Raw genomic sequence first — 22138 nt, forward strand, 5'->3', positions numbered from 1 at the left:
GTCTTAGGATTTTATCACATGGTCTTTGCATAAATGCAATAGATCCAATGAAGATTTACAGACGTCTCAGAAGGCAAGCCAGACTCATTAGGTCATAGGAAGAGTAGCAAGGAACTCAGGAGGTCAAAGAAAGGAAGAGACCAACTCCAGCCCTGTCTCAGGGAACTGGAGGAGAGAGGCAGAAAGAGTAGCAAGGAACTCCACCCCCTGTCCTTGACCTTTGTGGGACAGATGTCGGCTCTGTTCAAGAAGAACTTCAGAGCAGTGACCTTAACTTTAAGAGAGAATGTCGGTAAATTGAGGTTAAGGTAACCAGTGCTTTCTTGGGGGATGGCATTTGTCAGTAAAATGCAATGGTCCCTTTGTTTTAGAGAAGTTAATACCTACTAACGTGGTCCCCCCTCACTAATTGACTGGGGCAGGAAGAATCTGTCTGATGCTAGCACACGTGCAGGGCCATAAACCATCCCATGCAAAACAGTGAGTGTGTTCTGTTTGTCTTTTCTGTGTCCCATCCTACCCCAGTGCCATCCAGTGCCCAGGACATGAGCATCTGTATTACAACAGGTTACAGAGACTGAACCCTCAAGAAAAGGAAGAAAAGAAGCTCCAGAAGAAGGATCTTCTTCCAGACTACCTGGCAACAGCTGAAGCTCTAGGATCCTCCTCCTTTAATGAAGAAGGGAAAAGCGGCCTTGACCAATGTCATGGGACCTGAATTAGGACCCAAGGTGGTGCCTCTTACCCACTGGCCCAGTATACACACTCAAATACCTAGAGTTGGCAGGGGGAGAGGCAGCAGGGAGCATGGGAGTGAAAGGGGTTGGGTGTGAAGATGAATAGGGAGTGGTGGGGACTTCGGCTTACCGTAGAGGGCAAGTTGTTGTTATGCAACTCTGTTGATTGTTGTCATGTGGGATTACTGGACCAGTGTGGCCAAATGTTCCAGCTTTTCAGGAGAAGCCAGAGTTCTGGATTTTTATGAGAAATCTGATTTTTAAATGTTGGCAGTAAATTAGAAAGATGCAAGCACTACAAAACAAACAAAACACATCTGCAGACAAGATTTGGCTGGCAAGCTGACCACGAAGGACCTCTCACTTGAAGGTGAATGGGAAAGTCATGCCTATAGGTGATGCCAATGTCAGAGGAGAGGGGGAGTCCTTGGGCAATGGCAGCCAAGGTCCAGGGATGAAAGAGGAGACAGAGAACCTGGGAAGCAGAAAGCAAGGAGCGGCGGGAGCTAGAAGTGGGTGGGACCAAGTCCACCGCCTCAGAGCCAAGGCCAGCTGGGCCTTTCCTCAGTGTTTGTGGGCAAACAAGTCTCCTTAAAGAGGACCAAAGAGAAATAGGATGACCAGAACACAGAAGAAGATTCCAATGGCAACTTCACCACCATCACCTTCTCTCTCTGGATCTCCTTGGAAACCACAGAAATAATGACCTACAGACCTTGGTATAAACAGCTCCAGCAGAAATGCAGCTTTGTCTGGGCCATCATGCACTGGGTACCAGGAAGGGGAGCCTCATCCCAGACTCACATCAGCAGGGTCCCACTGAGGCTCCTCAGGCTGTGTCCTCAGCCCTCATGGCCGGACCCACTTGTCGGGTGCTCAGTTTCACACCCCTCATGCAGGCAGCCTGGTCTTTCTGCACCTCCTCTCTCCAGCCCACTGTTGTCTGTTGTTTTCTAAGAAGGGATGAAGGGAGCTCACAGCCACATCACTGCCAACACCTCTGGGAGCCTACTTGTGGATCTCTGTAAGGCTTCTGGTTAGATATGATCTAAACAGACTATTCTGAAGTTCCACGAGGCATCAAAGGAAGGAGAACCAAGACACTGTGGTTATCTAATCAGTAATGCATACAGCAGACACCATGTATTCAGTCCCCATTACACTCAGGGAATTTGGCAAAGGAACCCAAGGACTCATCTTGGACCTCGGGAAGCTTAGAGTCCAGCACTCCATTTTATAGATGAGGAAACCGAGGTCCCCTAAGGTGAAGTAACATCTTCAAGGTCTGTCATGTCATAGGTAAGTCTAAGAATGTTGGCACTGGTTTTATAAAAAATTAGTTCATCGTCATGCCCAGTAAGAACATGTTTGAGTAGCAAATGCATTTGCAAGAAAGGTCAGTTTCCAGCTGTAACAAAATAGACCCATCTAAAAAGAGGCTAGGAAATATAAGAGCAAATATATATAGCTTTACAAAAACTAAGATGCTAAGTTTAAAAATTTAGGGATTTGGGGGAGGTTTTTTTTTTTTTTTCTTTTTAAGAAACAGGGTCTTGCTCTGTCACCCAGGCTGCAGAGCAGTGGCTCACCGCAGCCTGGAAATCCTGGGCTCAAGCAATCCTCCCACCTCAGCCTCCCAAGTAGCTGGAATTACAGGTATATGCCACCACACCTGGCTATTTACTTTTACTTTTACTTTTTGTCGAGACAGAGTCTTGCTATGCTCCTCAGGCTGGTCTCAAACTCCTGGACTCAAGTGATCCTTCTGCCTCAGCCTCCCAAAATGATTACAGCTGTGAGCCACCATGCCTGGCCATAAAAGATCCTTTATTTTGTCAAAAAGAATTCACCACAATGTTCTTATAAGTCATGGTGGAAACATTTTTTCTATATATGACACTATACTGGAAAAATGTATTGGAGGCTACATAAGTAAAAAGCCTTTAGTAGGGTTTATTTCATTTCGTTCTGCTTTAGATATCAACTACTATTTAAGAACAAGAAACACAGAATTCCATTCAATAAATACAAACAAAAATATATACACAGCTAAAAAAAGGAAGAGTGGAATCAGATTAAGAAAAACCGGCCGGGCGCGGTGGCTCACGCCTGTAATCCCAGCACTTTGGGAGGCCGAGGCGGGCGGATCACAAGGTTAGGAGATCGAGACCATGGTGAAACCCCGTCTCTACTAAAAATAGAAAAAATTAGCCGGGCGCAGTGGCGGGCGCCTGTAGTCCCAGCTCCTCGGGAGGCTGAGGCAGGAGAATGGCGTGAACCCGGGAGGCGGAGCTTGCAGTGAGCCGAGATTGCGCCACTGCACTCCAACCTGGGCGACAGAGCGAGACTCTGTCTCAAAAAAAAAAAAAAAAAAAAAAGAAAAACCAAAAGAGGGATGCTTGAGAGGCTGAGACACAGTCTTTCTGTTGATCAAAGCTGAGAAGCCAAAGACTGAATCCTCAACCGATACATATGATACACGTGATCCCCAGCACTCATGAGACTGTGTCCCCAAGTTCCATGTATTAAGATGGCTGGTGAGAACTCAAAGTATTTTCCCATGACAATGGCATTATAAATGGCCATGTGGGAGTGGTACTCCCAGGCTTGGTCCTTAAAACCAGGTGAACTCAAAAGGAATCTGGGCTACCCCTGGGGGTCAGTTCACTCGCCCATCATCTCCCCAAACCAGAAGCTTCTCCTTCATTCATTCATTCTCTTGGGCCACAGATGTGGAGCTACCATCTGTTCTCATTATTACTTCATTTCCACATCCTCCCTCCCCAGCACTCCTTGTCAGCCTTCTGCTTGGCTCATTTTATAACCCCCTCCCTTAGAGAGCTCTTCCATTCTCAGAACTCCCACAGTGCCTTACACAGGTAGCTGCCGGAGGCATTCAGTAGGGGACACTGCAGCCAAGGGATCATGACGGGGCTCCAGCAGGCTGGCCATGGGGGACAGGTGCAAGAAGAGGAGACAAAACAAAAATGAGAGGTACTTCGTGGCCCCTAAGAAGAGAGATCAGCCTTGCTCCTTTCTCTCCAATTCCTAGTCTAGTCCCCAAGAGGCCAATTCTACTCTGTTTTTAGAGGGCCATGAGAATATACTTTTTTTTTTTTTTTTTTTTTTTTTGGGAGATGGAGTCTCGCTCTGTCGCGCAGGCTGGAGTGCAGTGGTGCCATCTCAGCTCACTGCAAGCTCCGCCTCCCGGATTCACACCATTCTCCTGCCTCAGCCTCCCAAGTAGCTGGGATTACAGGCACCCGCCATCACGCCCGGCTAATTTTTTGTATTTTTAGTAGAGACGGGGTTTCACCGTGTTAGCCAGGATGGTCTCGATCTCCTGACCTCGTGATCCACCCGCCTCAGCCTCCCAAAGTGCTGGGATTACAGGCATGAGCCACTGCACCCAGCTGAGAATATACTCTTAAAAGACGCTCTTCTATTTGAGCTATCTTGAGTGGGATTCTGTATCTCACAACTAAAAGAGCCTTGGTTAGAACGTCAGGTACTAAACTCTTGTTTGTCCCAAATTTCTTAAGCTCGTCTCCAAGTTTTGATTCAGGCTCTCAGATTCATGGCCCATGAGGATGCCCACTCCCTGGATGGACACTCAAGAGGAGGCACCACCCCTGCCCCACCTAGCCCTGCACCCCACCGTGGCCCCAGGTGGACTCCCAGCTCAGCTTCTCCAAATCCTGACAAACGCGCTCATAATAAAAATTAACTTAAAGGTGAATTTGCTTTTCCAAACACTTCAAGTTCTCAGTGAACTCTGGCTTCAATCCAAGGTATAAGTCAGCCCCTGAATGAGGCCCTGGAGGATGAGATGATCAACTCCTTATGCTGCATTCTTTTTCCTTTCCCAAGAGCAGATGTGCACGTTATCAGATGCCTCCTTATCATCTCAAATCATCTTACTAAATTCAAAACTTTATGGGTGGAATAACTGCCAGGCTGCGCCTGATTCCTGTGCTGACATCCCCCTCCTTTCCAGCCAGCGCCTGCTGATTGCTCTCTGCAGGCTGAGCCCAGCCCTGGCTCTGGGGCCAGCCCTGTCCTCTGTCAGAGGGATTTCAGGGGTTTGGACTCAACACACGAGAGTCTCAGCAGCACACCACCCTTCCCTCCAGTCTGACTCTGACCTGGGCTCCGATTTTGACTTGTGGATTTCTGTGTTATTTCTAACTCTTGCTGCCATCTTATTCTCTCAGGCCAGCTCTCTGCTTTCCTCCCTAATCCTTATTTCCTACAAGAACCAGTGGCTCTTGCCTTGTTCTTCTGAGCTCCCAGCATGGAAGAAGAAGCCTGCTTACAGCCTCTCTGATGGGATTTGCCTGGGTCTCTGGCCCACACACCCCAGACTCCCTGTGCCTGTGCCTCTGCTCTGCCTCTGGTGGGGCCCTGTGCACCCGGGCTGGACCCCCACCACCAGCCTCCTGCCTGGGTGACAGCTGTCACCTGGAGCCTTTCCTGTAGGTGTGGGTTCTGCCTGCCTTGGGAGGGCAGCGGCTCCCCCACCCCAGTGGGGCTTTCATCCCGGATCCCACCCTCCAGTGCCCCCAGAGCACGACAATCATCACTCCCATCTTAAAAACACAATCTCCTTAATGGTGGGAGAAAAAGCGGTTACTGCTGTATCCTTGGTGCTGAGCACAAAAGAGGTCCTCGATTAGCACATTTTACATGAAGGAAGGAGAGACAGAGAGAAAGCAATCATAATCAAGAAATTGGCATCAGAGAGGCAGCAGAGCTGTGGGTCAATCCCAGGGAAGAGTGTGGGGAATGACAGGCTAGGAGGGCGTCATGTGAAGATCAAGTTCTGACCTGTGGGAGCCAAGAAGTCTTGTGGGCGTGGCAGGGTGACGATGAGGGCAAGCTGGACACTCCTGAAGGTCTGAGAAAGAAAGGCTGAAAGTGCTTGGGGACCCTAGCAAGCTCTCCCTGGCTTGCAGACATAAGGACCACATTTTCCATCTGAGAATCTGTACAAAGGGTCCTGTAAAGAGAAGCTAATGACCACGTGGCTAAAGGGTGTCCTTTCCAGACACTCCCTGCAAGGTGATGTGGGCCTGCCCAGCTCCATTCCTGAGCCTGAGAATTTCTCTAGCTGCTGGTACCCATCCCCAGCAGGGGGTGGGAGGCATCACACATTCAAACAATCCATCCTACCCCTGACAGCCTCATGGGGGAGCAGGAGAGCAGGTGAGGCCATCAGGCAGTCTTGAGCCTCCTGGCCCCATCCACAGTTCACACGTGTTTGTCTGGCACCACTGATGTACCCAGCCTGATGCTGGAACAAAAGAAGAAGGGCCAGACTGTCACTGCTGTTGACAGTCTGGTTGATGGGTCGGGCAGATGCTGAATAAATAATAGCAGGCAGGATGAGGTTTAGCCTCCCTAAGCCTGCAGAACACATCTTGTGCACCCCCAGCACCTCTCAAGGGGAGTGATGGAGAGCCTAAGTCTTCAGCAGCTCAAGGAAACAGGGTCAGAAGTGATGCCAGTGGCTGTTTCCAGAAGCAATGGAGTGTAGGAGCTAAAAGCAGGACCTCTGACACTTCAAAGACTAAAGTCCTAATCTTGGCTCTGCCAATGATTAGCTGTGTGCTCACCGACAGCTTACTTACCTCTGAAAATTCATTTCCACACCTACACATACTAATAGTACCTACCACATAGAACTGTTGTGTGAAGATTAAATAAACTCATGTCTATAAAGCATTTAGCCCATAATTGACACAATAAATGGTAGTTGTTCTCGTTCTTTTATTGTTACTACTAAAGGAATCAACACTGAATCCATTCTCAGATCCTTCTCAGGCCAACTTTGTGATGACCCCAGAGTGTGGCTCAGGACAACTCAGGAAGTCTTTTTTTTTTTTTTTTTTTTTTTTTTTGAGATGAAATCTTGCTCTGTTGCCCAGGTTGGAGTGCAGTGGTGCGATCTCGGCTCACTGCAGCCTCTGCCTCCTGGGTTCTAGTGATTCTCCTGCCTCAGCCTCCCAAGTAGCTGGGATTACAGGTGTGTGCCACCACACCTGGCTAATTTTTCTTGTATTTTCAGTAGAGATGGGGTTTCACTATGTTGGTCAGGCTGGTCTGGAATGCCTGACCTCAAGCAATCCACCTGCCTTGGCCTCCCAAAGTGCTAGGATTACAGGTGTGAGCCACCACGCCCGGCCACTTGCAAAGTCTTTATGTTGGAGATTGATTCAGAGATTTCCCTTGTGCTGGCTGGAATCCAAATCCAAGCATCCAATAGAGCATACTGATGCAGACCCAGCTCCAGAATCCCTTGCAGGTTCCGGAAGAGCGCCAAAATGAAGAACTCCAAGAGACTTGGGCATTCAGGGATCATGGGGTTTGGGAGACAGAAGCTGGGGGTCGCAGAGAGAAGAGAAGACAAGAGAGCCAGCAAAGGGCCAACCCTGTGGGTATTACTGTTATTATTTTTGGTGTCAGACCCTGGAATAAGTGCTTTACCTATCACACTTATTTAATCCCCGCTGTGAGGCAAGTATTATTATTCCATCTTACAAATAAGGAATGAGTTGCTCTAAGTCCCACAGCTAATCAGTACAGAGCCAGGGGCACAAACTCAGGCCTGCTGGGCTCCGACACCCACGTCTTCCCGCACAGCAGCCCTTCAAGATCCTGAGGCCCATGGGCACAGCTCCAACAGTGGGGAGGCACACCAAAGACAGGACTGGGGTCAGAATTTCATAACTTGAGATCCATGGATCTCAATCTGAAAATTGCAAGCACAATTGTGTGTGTGTGTCTGTGTGTGTGTGTGTCTACCTATGAGAAGGTTCATAATGTTCATCAGATTCTCAAAGGAGTCTGTGAATCTCAAAATGTCAAGCACAACATACTTAGAGAAAAGAAGTCACCAGGACCTTCTTCTCTGGACCCCCTTCTCACCTAGCTTTTGAGGAGACAGTGGAAAGATAGGGATGTGTAAGAGAGCTCCCTGATGGACCCCTGTGACTCTCCAGATTTCCAAACCTGTGGCCCTGGCAGCAGAGGCCCCGAGATTTCTCAGAGATGGCACTTGGCAATGCATGATGTGAGAGAAGACAGACTTGAATCCAATGAACTGGCCTGGCAAGAGTTCAGCCTGACGTTCATTCACAAAATCGAGACATCGTCCCTTCTGTAGGATATCACAGGGAGCCCCCCACTGATCCATTCTCATTTGGACACTTGGCAGTCAGTAGCACTCCTACCCCAATAAAGAAAACTAGTGAAATGATTAAGCCATGTCTACAAAGCTTGGGGAATGTTTCCACAGCGGTAGAGGCTGAAAAACCACAGCCCCATCTATAAGTTATCTCAAGAGCCTCAAAGTTGGGCCGAGTGCAATGGCTCACACTTATAATCCCAGTACTTTGGGAGGCTGAGGCAGGAGGATTGCTTGAGCCCAGGAGTTCAAGACCAGCCTGGGAAAAAACATGACACCTCGTCTCTACAAAAAATACAAAAATTAGCCAGGCACGGTGGCATGTGCCTGTGGTTCCAGCTACTCAGGAGGCTGAGGTGAGAGGATGGTTGGAACCCAGGAGGTTGAGGCTGCAGTGTACCACTGCACCCCAGACTGAGTGATGGAGCAAAACCCTGTCTCAAAAAAAAAAAAAAAAAATTCAAAGTTAAAAATATTTTGGGAACAGAAACATGTTGGATCTATTTTTAGAGCCTCAAACCTTGGAAAACAGAGCCCAGAAACCCTAAATCCAAGTTCTCTGATTCTGGACATTGGGTATCTCTTGGGTATGCACTGGTGTTCAATACCTACCTTTAGCCCTGTAATGCCTGATAGCCTTTGGTTCCCCTCTTTTCTTTTGCCTGAAACACCAGCACTCAAATCCAGAGCTCAAACTGGCTTGAAGGAAGTCAGAATGTGGTTCCATCAGCCCCCCGATCAGATAGGAACACTGAGACCAGGTGAGAGTAATGTGTGCCACTCAAAGTCATGGACAGCATACGGAAAGGAACTCTAGGAACCAAAGGGTCTGTGGGTAAAGAAAGAATCCCAGGCTGGGCGTGGTGGCTCACGCTTATAATCCCAGCACTTTGGGAGGCTGAGGCGGGTGAATCACTTGAGATCAGGAGTTCAAGACCAGCCTGGCCAATATGGTGATGGTGAAACTCCATCTTTACTAAAAATACAAAAATTAGCTGGGCATGGTGGTGGGCGCCTGTAATCCCAGCTACTCGAGAGGCTGAGGCAGGAGAATCACTTGAACCTGAGATCATGCCACTGCATTCCAGCCTGGGCAACAGAGAGAGACTCTGTCTCAAAAAAATAAAATAAAATGAAAAAAAGAAAGCGTCCCCATGATTCAGAGACAGGGCCCAGAGAGGGGACATGTCTCAGAGTCTCTCCTGCTAATGTATTATCTTGAACCCGATGCAAAACTGTTGGGGTTATGCAGACATCCTACACAGATGGCAGGTGTTTAGGAAGTGAGGATTTAGAGCAAGGTTGATTTCTTAAATAGAGATGGACATGGCCCAGTGGCTCAGAATAGATGAGGCGGGAAACATCAACTTCCATCTGAGCCAATAAGTAATTAAAACCATTTCCCCTTTCAAAGTCCTCATTACAAACGTCAAGAAATCAGATCCAGATTTCCTCTTCAGGTACATTTGCAAAGATGGACTTGCCCAACACAGACTTCCTGGACTCTTAAGGGAACAAACAAACAAACAAAGTTGAAAGCATCAGTCACACAGGCTTCTCCTCCACATCTCACGTGGCTAACAGGAGAGGTGTCTAAGAACTCAGGAATGGGGCTGTCAGGTTCGGCCACTGTCCCATCGAAGAGGGTGCAAGAGGGTCGGAAAGTTTGTGCGCGCCTGTGTGCGTGTCTGTGTGTGTCTCCCGCTAAGTACTTCCTTCACTACACAGCTAATCCGATTAGCAGCTTTAGGAAACTCTGCAATGTTAATTCAAGGGCCCCATTCATAGAACAGCTTGCCAATGCCTGCCCAGGACTCCCATTCTTCTCACTGCAAATAAAATGCACACAGAAGGACTTTCTCTCCCTAAAGAATCCATTCTTGCCACCTTGCCCCCACACACATACAAAATGCGGCTGCCATATCCTCCAGCAGCCCCATGGCAAGGGAATGGGCCCGTCGGAGAACGGGGGAGAAAGAGCAGTTCTCTCCATCCAAGCACAAAATGAGGCCAATTTTAACAGCACCATCTACCCAGGCCATCTCCCCAAGCTGGGAGGCGTGCAGAGTAAAGAGGCGTCACGAATGCAGCTGGGTAGAGATGGATAAAGAGGCTTGAATGGGTCATCCAGCCTTTCTGGGGGCCTTCATTTCCTTACGTGTAGAATGGGGACTTTGAGCAGAGGGGACGGCTAGAACAGAGGCCGTCAGGAAGGAAACTGGGGGCCTGCACAGGCACACATCATTGCATTTGGCTAGAGGACCAGGAGTGGGAAGAGAGGTTGGATAGATAGATTGTGGACATAGCAAGAAGGGTCTTAAGAGTCCGACCAAGGAATGTTTCTAATAAGCAAGGGGGAGTTATTGAAGGTTATAAAGAGCACAGCTGTATTAGTTTCCTAGGACTGCCATACAAATTACAGCTGGGTGGCTTACAACAGAACTCTATTCTCTCACAATCCTGGAGGCTAGAAGCCTGAAGTCCAGGTGTTGGCAGCATTCTCCCCGAATACTTGAAGGGAGAATCCAACTTTGTTTCTGCTTAGCTTGTGGTGGCTCCTGATAACCCTGGTGTTCTTGGCTTGTGGCTACATCACTTCAATCTCTGCCTCTGTCTTCACATGGCCTTCTCTCTGTGTCCTCTTCTTTTCCTATAAGCACATCAGTCAACGGATTTAGGATCCACCCTAAATCCAGGATGATCTCACCTCAAGATCCTTAACTAATTAGATCTGCAAAGATTCTATTTGCAAATAAGATTACATTCTGAGGTTCCAGGTAGACATGGGTTTTGGGAGGACCCACTACAGTGGTCACAAGGTTGCCAGGAAGATAAGCTAGAAGCTGAATGGAGTAAGAGAGACTAGAGGCAGGGAGACAAATTGGCATGAAATTGACACAGCTCATGGCCCCAAATGAACAGAAGAGATGCTCCCTGCTATGAATCCTAAAGCTGTCAGTGACTTTTTGTGGACACTGCAGTACCCGAAGTGCGCTCTTAAGCCAATCCAGGCATAAGGTCTTGGCTCACCATTGGCACAGAAAGACTGCAGCCTGCTTTCCAAGTGACAGCAAAGGAATGACCACCTGCACTCTTGTTCTCAGCTCCTCTAGCTGGCAATATGACGGGCAGGTTGGTAAAGTAGAAGACACAGCAACCTTGGAGTTGAGAAACTTGGATTCTAGTCCTGATTCTGCTACTGACTAAATTTGGGCACATCTAGCAAATGAGGCTGACTAGGTCACCTCTAGGGCAACTGACATGGTTTCCTTCTGCAGCCGAAAAAGCAGTTCCAAGATCACAGAATAAACAGGCAAAGGAGGCCTCTGGGGCTGCACTGCAGGGTTCTGGACCCTTCCCCCCATGTCCCCCTCCAGGGACCTCAGACCTCTCCCTTTGAGCCCTCTCCCTACCCTCCAACAAAAGAAACAGAATGATAGTTTGGCTCTGTGTCCCCACCCAAATCTCATCTTGTAGCTCCTGTAATTCCAAGTGTTGTGAGAGGGACCAAAGGGAGATGATTGAATTATAGGGCGGGTCTTTCCCATGCTGTTCTTGCAATGGTAAATGGGTCTCACAAGATCTGACGGTTTTAAAAACGGGAGTTTCCCTACACAAGCTCTCCTTGCCTGCCCCCATCCACACAAGATGTGACTTGTTCCTCCTTGCCTTCCGCCATGTTATGAGGACTCCCCAGCCATGTCGAACGGTGAGTCCAGTTAACCCTCTCTCTTTTGTAAATTGCCCAGTCTCGGGTACAGCTTTATCAGCAGGGTGAAAATAGACTAATACACAGAGGCACTTACCAAAGCTTGGAAATGAGACTAACTTGCATCTAAAAATACATCTTCCCACACATTTGGACGTAGAAAAAGAGGGTAAAGGTGTGATTCCTTTTTAAAGATTTTTAAAATTAAAACAAATGTTTAAAAATATATGCAGAAAGTTATTCATAGAAACGTTTCTTCTAAGAGGAAAAAAAATACAGAAAAAAATGGGAAACAACCTTCACATTTATCTATAAGGGCTTAGTTAGGTAAATCATGGCAGAGTTGCACATTGGACCACTACTGCCGTTAAAATAAGAGAGACCACAACGTGCTGCATAACAAGATGTCCGTGATAGAGTGTTAAGTAAAAAACACAGACAACGCCAAAGCACATTGAGTAAAATCCCTAATCCCTTTTATGTTACACACAGACACACATACAAACACATACACACACATGCACACACACAGCCCGAGCACATTAAGTCTGGAAAGAATCCAGCAAACTGGTAATGCCAGGGATCTTTGGGGCTCAGATAACAGGGGATTTTCACTTTCCACTTTATACAATTATGAGCTATTGGACTTTTTTTTTTTTTAACAACAAGCAGCACTAGTTTAATCAACAAAAACAATAAAAAATATTCCCATTCTGACGATAAAATAACTATTCCTACTATTCTAGTTAGATGCAAAGTACTATTGGCCCTCAGAGAAAAATGATCAGGATAAAAATCACTTTGCCATAAAAACACACTAGAAAAGTGTGTTTCAAGCTTGGGAACGAGGAAACACCAAGTATTATACATTTCAAAGGCCTCATTCCTAAGCCCCCACATTCCCTCCGTACCCAGCAAATTTCCCTCATTCTCCACTTGTTTTAATTTTAATTTTAATTTTTTTAGAGACAAGGTTTCACTCTGTCGCCCAGGCTGGAGTGCAGTGGTGTGATATTGCTCACTGCAGCCTTGACCTCCCAGGCTCAAGTGATCCTCCTGCTTCAGCCTCTCAAGTAGCTGGGACCACAGGGGTGACATGCCCAGCTCCCCACTCTCCACTTTAATCGTAAACCCTCCCAGGTCAGTCTTCTCTCTGCGAATATTAATAATAATGAGGAGGAAGCAGATGAAATTTATAAGCATTTGTTATGTGCCAGGCACTGTGCTAAGCACTTTGCACATATTCTTTCTTTTCATCCTCACGGCATTACTCTGAGGTAACTATTATTGCTATTTGCATTTGACAGATGGGGAAACTGAGGCCCAGCTTGAGGATTCAAGCCCAGGCAGTCTGACCCCAAAGCCTGTGACCACGGTCAACGCTCTCACCACCCTTCTGGGAGCAAAGCCCTGCTGAGGCTCTGGATCTCTAAGGCCCTGGGAGACGGCTCCAGGGTCTGCCATCTTCATCTGCCTCCACCTCCTCTCTGGTGATGTTGGCCAGCACCTTCTGGGTACAAGGTCCTGGCCCAGACTCTGGGGGATCTAAATCCAGGCAGGATGTAAGCTCCGTGCTCTATCAGCTCTATCAGCTCACAGGAGAGAAGGGAGAAGACAGGCCTCCGAGTTCTTAGGTCATGTCCACCTTGAGCAAGTGGCATGAGGGAGAAGGCAGGGCTGCTGGGCTTCCTCCACTGCAGCATCCTCAGGCAGCCTTCCCTCAACACAACCCTCTAGGAGCTAGGCACGCAGCTGGCGTGGTGGCTGGCCACTGCCCCGCCTCTCTTTGGGGTCTCTCGCTCCCATCTGCCAACCTTAGGCCCCCAAGGACAGCAGGAGAGCTGAGAGAGGCAACCCTGAGCATTCTTGATGGTGGGCAGGCGTCAACTCAGTGAGACCCAAACCGCGGAGACCAAGACTCAAAGGCCTTACTGGATCCTGCCCAGACACCGCTCCTGTCTTCTAAATGAGTACGCATCCACTTAGAGCGTAAAGTGGTACAACCACTTTGGAGGACTCTCCGACAGTACCTACTAAAGCTGAACTGTGTGTGCCCTATGACCCAGCGACCCCACTCCTGGGCACAGGCCCAGTGGAGGTGAGTGCTCGTGTTCACCAAAACACTATGTCTAAGAATGACAGCAGCAGCTTTATTTATCATAACCCAAACCACAAACTGCCCACATGTCTGTCAACTGAAGAACAAATAAACCGGGGTCCGTTCACACAATAGAATACTGCACAACAATGACAAAGAGCAACACAGCAACATGAGTGAATTTCAGTCACAGGCCGCCTAAAAGAAACCAGACACAGAGTAATACAGACTGGACGACTCCATGCAGGTGAAAGGAATCTGTGGTGATAGAGGTCAGACCAGTGGCTACTTTGGGATGCGTGTTAACTGGGAGGGGTGTGTGGAGTCTCTGGGGTCTGGAATATTCCTTATCTTGGTCTGGGTGGTGGTCCCATGGGTGTGTACATATGTAAAAGTTCATCATGCTGTATGTTTGAGATACGTGAAGTTCACTATTTTTAAGTAACACCATCAAAAATGTTTTAAAAATATTTTAACTACACACACAAGGTTACAGTCAGGTCAGCTTCTCTAGGCCTCCAGGTAAGAACTGGGGAGAAAAGTGTGATTAGATGGAGTGGTAGAATTATGCAAAGATGCTTCCCTTGGTTAGGGTTTAAGTAAAGTTCTGGATATATTGGTATTAAAAATAATTGAAAACTCCATTTACAATGTGAATAGACTTTCAAACCTTATACGAGACCTCAAAAATGCTAAGAAATGACATTCATGAAACAAGACACCAAAAAGAAACCCTAAAGTACATAACTGCTCCACCTTCCTCCCAGCCACTGGCGATAGGTCCCTGTGGCCTCCTGGCAATGTCAGCCCTCATCCACCAACCCCTGCAGGGAGCTTTGAAGGCAGGTCCCTGTAGCTGCTTGGGTTCCTCATGAACTGCGGGAGGTGCCCCAGGCACATGCCCACCTACTTCCCTCCAGGTTCCAGAGATCTTCCTAGATGTCACCACATACATGAGCAGCCTGGGAGAGGAACTGCCTGATACAACCGTCCCCCGTGCACCATCCCCACTGTAATCGGCATAGTGAGGCTGCCCAAGCAACCAGCCAGAAACCCAGCACCCCAACGGCACCTGGTGGGCTGCAAAGAGCAGTGGGAGAGGGGCCTCCACCCAGGCACCCCTGATTTCAAGATGAGCCAGTCATGCTCCTATTCACCAGAACCCCTACCGCCCAGTGGGCAAAGCCCAAGCTCATGAGCTCGACAGACAAGCCCTTCACCGTCTACCCCAGCTAACTTCTCCAGATGCATCTCCTGCCACAGCCCACCCCAAAGGGCTGCCCTCCAGTGACTTGCACCTTGCCTCTGTTCCTCAAATAGAGTCCCCTCATACTTCCTGCCTTTGCAAAAGGCTCTCATTCCACCTGAAATGCCCTTTTTCCCACTCAGGACTCCTCACCCTTCAAGACACCACACACGAGTGCCCATTCACATGACACCAGGCAGTCTTCTCCACTCACTCTCTGTCTTCCCACTGCTCGTGGTTTCTCACACACTTGCTATGAGGTGTTATGGTTATCTGTTTCCATTTCACTTGACTCTCCAATCTGGAAAGTGCTGATTCCTGAGGCCAGAGTCCTAAGAACCAACACCAAGCTCCAGCCTGAACCCTCTGATAAAGAGGCAAATGGAGATTTTCTTAGAAGAATCAGCAAACTTGGAAGCCCCAGCTCCACTGGCTCCAGTGGAGGAGGAGAAGTGACTCCTCTGATTTTCCACAAATAGGGGGGCATTGGACTAGCAGGTCAAATACCAGTGACTCGTGGTCCACATCTCCCCCTGCTGGAGTCCCTCGTCCCTCCCGTCCGGGCAGGAGAAGGGAGGATGTAGTACCTACCTGTGCTGTGTCCAGTTGCCCCCACTGTCTGGTTGGTCCAGTCTCTGACTTTGTCAATGTGAAAGAGCTTCAAGTCATCTTCATCTAAGGCAATGTCTCCCCAAAAGACAGCTGGGAAGAAAACACATAAGTGGGTGAATTTATGGTGGAAGTCAAGAAAAATGGATTCACTAATGCCCCAAAGAGCATTGGGTGTTGGGTAGTAAACTTTGGAAAAGACAACCCATCCAATAAAATTTCTCCTTGAGCCAAAGAGATAGGGCTGGTGGAGGCAGAGGAACAGCAGGTATTAGTTCTGTGCATCAGAGCCCTGCGGCTGGGCCAACCGCCATGAAAATCCACATCCTAAGTCTGCAAGGTATTTTGAAAGGTCACCTGTCTTGTCCTCGCTCTAGGCAGCTCTGAGCAAAACTACCACAAAAAGACAACTGCTTCTTTCTTCTTTATGGTCCCCAGGATATAGAAGAAAACGAATAATGTGATAAATTATACTGTTGTCCATAATTTTTGTTGCCCTTCCCTGGGAAAACATTATAGTTCCCTGCCCTATTGGTGTCAGGATTGGCCACACAGCCTGCTCTAATTCAGTGTGAGCAGAAGCTTTAAGATCTAGTGCATGATTCACTGCGTCCTCTTTGCCCCGTCCCAGAAGACAAGCAGTGTTGCAGATGGGGTTCATTTGGGCCCATAGGGATCACCCTAGGTTCTGGAGTAAAGATGATGTATAGCAAAGTATGGCTTATCAGGATGGATATGTAGCGTGGATTAAAAAATGAAAACACTGTTTTTTTGTTGGGGGGGAGGATGGTTTTTTTTTCTTTATTTTTAAAGAGAGACAGAGTACTTGCTCTGTAGCCCAGTCTGGAGTGCAGTGTCACGATCATAGCTCACTACAACCTTGAAAGCCTGGGCTCAAGCAATCCTCCCACCTCAGCTGCCTGAGTAGCTAGGACTCCAGACATGGGACACCACGCCGGGCTAATTTTTTAAATTTTTTTGTAGAGACAGGGTCTCACTATGTTGTGCAGTCTCGAATAATTCTCCTGCCTCAGCCTCTCAAAACACTGGGATTACAGGTGTGATGTTGTTTTCATAATCTTCTGAGATTCACGGGCATTCATTACTGGAACACAATCTCTTTATCCTCACTAATACAGAAATTGCTATCAGAAATAGTATATTGTGTAACAAAAATCCATTGTCTTTGGGCCAGGTGTCAAGGAAACTGTTACCAGAGGCTGAGAGGAAGTCATCTCTATGTTATGCGGTGACAGTGACGAAGCATTCAGTCAAAGTGTTGCCTGCCTTCACTCGGAAGGCAGATTATGAACTGAATGTGCTATGGTTTCAAATGAAGACATGGAATAAGAATGTTGATAGTGTGCCTTGGTTGTTATTAACTATGTTTGACAAGGCACTACAAGAAAGAAACAGGCTCAAAAAAATGACAATTTTTGTAAGAATGACAAAGAATAGAGAGTCCAAAACTTCAGGGTCTTAGAGAGTTGGAAGAGCTAACCTATTCTCATAACTACAGAAAAAAAGAAGGCTGAGAACCTCGAGTAACAGAGGTTGATGAAAATTCAGCGTTGTAGTGTCAAGAACAGCCTTTATGGAAAACTGGAAGGTTCTCTAAAAAGTAACTTAAATTTGTCATGAGACCCAGCAATTCAACTCTTAGGGATCTTCCCAAGAGAAATGAAAACATGTTCATACAAAGACATGTTCAAATGTTTATGGCAGCCTTCTTTCTAACAGCCCTAATCTTGAAACAACTTAAATGTCCATTAGCTATTGAAATGGACAAACACAATGTGGCATATCTATACAACGGAACTATGTAGCAATTAAAAGGAACAAACTATAGGCACAGGCTCCAATATGTATGAATCTCAAAAACATCATGCGAAATGAAGTAACTGTTGCCAAACACTACATATTATATGATTCATTTGATATGAAATGTCCACAAAAGGCTAATTTATAGAAGTAGAAATATTTGGCTGAGTGTGGGGGCTCACGCCTGTAATCCCAGCACTTTGGGAGGCCGAGGCAGGCGGATCACGAGGTCAGGAGATCGAGACCATCCTGGCTAACATGGTGAAACCCCGTCTCTACTAAAAATACAAAAAATTAGCCGGGCGTGTTGGCGGGCGCCTGTTGTCCCAGCTACTCAGGAGGCTGAGGCAGGAAAATGGCATGAACCCGGGAGGCGGAGCTTGCAGTGAGCTGAGATTGTGCCACTGCACTCCAGCCTGGGCAACAGAGCGAGACTTCATTTAAAAAAAAAAAAGAAGTAGAAATATTTGTAATTGCTTAGGACTCGGGGCAGAAACAAGGATAGACTGTAAATGAACATGCAGAAATTTGGAGGTTGCTGGAAATGCTCTAGAACTGGATTGTAGCTATGGTTACACAATTATAAATTTACTAAAATCACATGTACACTTATGATAAGTGAATTACACAGCATGTAAATTATACTCAAGATGTCTGTTAAAGAAAAAAAATTCAACCTTGTAGCAAGGACCAACCAAGATGGTACCTGGTAAATCCTTTCAGTTGGGAAAGAATTGTTCAGATAAAGAAAACTAAGAATATGTTTCTCTCAGAAGCTTCATAAGTGCAAGGTAGCAATAATTAAGTCTGGAGAGAGATAGACATGTTTAGAAAATAATTGTATGTGGCTATGGCACACACAGCTGAACCAAACAGATAAGAAGATGATTAATGTTGTAGAAAAGCATAGGACCAAAAAAAGTCATTAGCATGACCTATAAGAGGCTGCCAATGTTTGACATTTAAAATGACACAAAATGACCCTTGGGCCCCCATCCTCGTATGGAAAAGAAACAGGCTGAAAAAGCTGCCCCCATGAAGGGCATATTCTCTGATGCCCTCTTCAGATGTGGTCAATAAGAATAAGGGAAAAGGAAGGGCAGGACCTCCCAGAGTGTGGAGCTCAAAGCCACGGAGGGAAAGTGAAATGAGAGCTACTCGCAGGAGGTGGTATCAGGGCCTCATGAAGCAACCTTCCCCATCCTAGGGGCCCCTTGCAACATGTGTCCAGCCTGATTTCAGAACTGTTATGGATCAGTGACTGTTGTGCCTCCCAATCTTCCTGTTTCCAAATGGAAGTGTTTGTTTCAGTTATCCTGTCCCTTATCTATCATTGTATATTGAGTATGTATTTGGGGGTGGGGTGGGGAAATATATGATTGTTTTAAAGTTCACAAGTCTCTGGATGAAGAGGAGTCACATCCTGACTTAGTATAGAGACGATCACAAGATCTTGGACTTGGAGCCTGGTACCATGACTGGACTAGACTTTGGGGAAAGGTAAGTATGTTGTATATACGGGAGGAGAAGGGAAGCAAGTATTTGTTACAAGAGGGAAGGAGACCTGTGACAGAGTCTATTATTGTTCATCATTTTTGCTGCTTCTCCTGGGTACAAACTATACTTTTCCCTCTCTCAGATGTCAGGCTTCACCACGTGATTTATTTTATTTATTTTTTGAGATGGAGTCTCTCTCTGTTGCCCAGGCTAGAGTGCAGTGGCATGATCTCAGCTCACTGCAATCTCCGCCTCCCAGATTCAAGCGATTCTCATTCCGCTACCTCCTGTGTAGCTGGGATTACAGGCATGCACCACCATGCTGGCTAATATTTTTGTATTTTTAGTAGAGTTGGGGTTTCACCATGTTGGCCAAGCTGGTCTGGAACTCCTGACCTCAAGTGATCCTCCTGCCTCGGCCTCCCAAAGTGCGAGGATTACAGGTATGAGCCACTGCACCTGGCCCACCATGATTTTTTTCTGGCTAATGAAAGTGAGGGGAAGTGACATGTGTCACTTCCAAGCAGAACCTGTAAGACCCAGCACATGGTTTGCCATGTTCTCTTTTCCCAAAGCCATAAGACTAAGAATATTCCAGAAACAGGTTGCTCTATCAGGCTGAGACACAGAGTGAAGATGATATGATCCAGGGTGAACATGTAACATGAGACAAAAACTTCTGTGGTTATAAAGCACGGATACTTAGGAATTATTTATTACTGTATCATAATCTAGATTATAATGATTGACACATACAGCCTTTGCAAAATGATCTGTATTCATATTCTGGCTCTGAAACTTATTAGCTCTGCAACCTCACTATGTGAGGTGTTACTCCACCTCACTGAGCCACAAATGATTCATCTATAAATAGAGATAATATTGCCTATTCTGGAAACCTGTTGAGAAAATTAAATGAGATCATGTACCCATAAGTACATACACACATATACCATGGCACCATGGCTTTCTTTTTTTCTTCAATAGATATAATCTTACTTCAGTAGATGTAATCTATTGAAGGAAGAAAAATAAAATTTGTGGAGCAATGAAGAACCAAGCCCTGTACTTGACACATTGATGCTTTCCCTGCAGAGATCAAACATAACTTGAAGTTTGAAACCCAAGTAATCCATCCAAGCTGTCCATGTTACAAAATCTGTAAACTGGCTCACGCTTCTCCCTGTACTTGGCACCTAGTAGGTGATTTCCCCGCAGAGGTCAAATATAACTTTCGAAACTTTGAAACCCACGTCATCCGTCCACGCTGTCCATACTGTGAAATCTATGAATTGAGACTCATGCTCTTCACAGCACTCATTTTTATATTTCTAGGTCGGAGTTTCCCAGCTCTCCGTCCCCCTTTCTTATTTAGTTACAAGCCACCAGAGGCTTTTAAAAGAAACAAATGTGCAAAAGAATAAAGTTGAATTCCTACTTCGCACCATATACAAAATTTAACTCAAAGTGAATCAATGACCTAAATGTAGGAGCTAAAACCATAAAACTATTAGAAAGAAACATCGGCATAAATCTTCATGCTTTGGCAATGGTGTAGATATAACATCAAAAGCATGAGCAACAAAAGAAAAAATAAATTAGATTTAATCAAATGTATAAATTTTTGTGCATTGTGATATTATCATAAAAGGAGGACATTATCAAGAATGTGAAAAGATGACTTACAGAATGGGAGAAAATTTGTGCAAGTCATATATCTTATAAGAGCCTAGAATCCAGAATATAAAATGAACTCTTACAATTCAACAACAAAAAGGCAACCCAATTAAAAATAAGCAAAGGATCTGAAAAAACATGCCTGTAAGGAAAAGATATAAATGGCCAACACATGAAAAGATGCTCAAAAGCATCAGTCATTAGGGAAATGCAAATCAAAACCACAATGAAGTACCACTTCACAGCCATTCGGATGGCTAGAATAAAAAATTAGAAAATAAAAAGTGTTGACTGAATGCAATAAATGTCTCTCAATTTAAAGCTTTTCTTGGGGACTCAAACTTTGTACAAGGCAGTCTATCTGACAATTCCTTGAATTCTGACTGTCATCTAGAACTCCCTTGAAATGTGTGGGAAGGTTGGCTAGGTCAAAGATGATTTCCAGCTGCCTGCACTGAGCCCTTCCTCTTCCCACTTTCCTGAAGATTTGGCACACGACAGTCCACAGTGCAGCGCCACTTTTCCCCCATAGAAAAAGTGTCCCATGTCAATTATGGCAATGGCAATGGAGGCAATCAGGAATACTTCTCAAACATTCTGAGAGAAGAAAGAGAGAAGCAAGAGGGTGGGAGAAGGGAACAGATGAACAGGCACTGGGAAAAGCACCCAAGCCAAGGAAGTAATATAGTGGTCTTCCAACTTCTGTGTTCACGTGTTCCTAAATCATTTTGAAAAGCTACATATCCCTTTGTTAACCTGACACTTCAGATTTCTCACGATAAGTTTAAATACTTATTTTGCTCATGAGAGGAAAATAATAAATATTTTATAAGACGAGGATTGACTATATGTGGAATAAATGTTTCATGATATGGTTTGGTAAATAGGTTTAACTACCTTATGGAATAGCATGCTGAAACCGAAAGAAAGCAAGAAAAATGTTAATCCTGGGTTTTATCCACATAGCTTGAAAAATTTAGAGGTCCAGGGAGCATTCTAGCTATACTTAAGAGAATCACTATCATTAACTACCCGACTTCAGTTGTTCTGAATTCAAAATATTCCCCCCTGCCTCAAGCATTTCCCTTAATAGAAATTCCTATAGATGAGAAGAGACAGAAGAGCTGCAGGTCTAAGATACTCTGGCTCCTCATCGAAGAAGGCTGCTCTATAACCAACCATTTCTCATTTTTCCTTTGACACTTGGGGGTTTTGTACACAGTGGGATTCCAGATGGGTGACAGGTAAGCCTCTCTTCCGTGAAGTGCAGGAAGGGCCACGTGCCAGCATCCTCCAGCTGTCTTAGTATAGAATTCTAGATGTATGCTTCAGAACCCAGAAGTTCACTCCCTTGAACCATCTGTAGACAGCACCCCTGCGAAGTCCAATGCCCCTGCACACCGCAGTTTGAAGGCAGGCAGAGCACGGCAGAGGGGCCAAGCAAGGCAGAGCAGCAGGGGCCGCTCTGCAGCAGCTCCTTCCCAAAGTCAAAGGGCTGCTGGGAAACTCCTCCCACACTGTCCCCTGGGCCTGCTCAGCCTGCTTGGTCTCCACCTCC

The 22138-nt window shown here is 46.3% G+C and overlaps 1 protein-coding gene across 2 annotated transcripts in view; it reads right to left on the minus strand.

Moving 5' to 3' along the window:
• TLL2 (tolloid like 2) overlaps positions 1-22138 on the minus strand; it is a 149149-nt gene that overhangs the window by 100204 nt on the left and 26807 nt on the right. For both annotated transcript variants that reach the window (XM_038009382.2, XM_007963696.3), the window contains exon 2: positions 15568-15678. In XM_038009382.2, the coding sequence (XP_037865310.2) occupies positions 15568-15678 (111 nt within the window). The remainder of the gene's footprint in view (positions 1-15567; positions 15679-22138) is intronic.

This window comes from Chlorocebus sabaeus, chromosome 9 (assembly GCF_047675955.1).
Source record: "Chlorocebus sabaeus isolate Y175 chromosome 9, mChlSab1.0.hap1, whole genome shotgun sequence".
Classification (NCBI taxonomy): domain Eukaryota; kingdom Metazoa; phylum Chordata; class Mammalia; order Primates; family Cercopithecidae; genus Chlorocebus; species Chlorocebus sabaeus.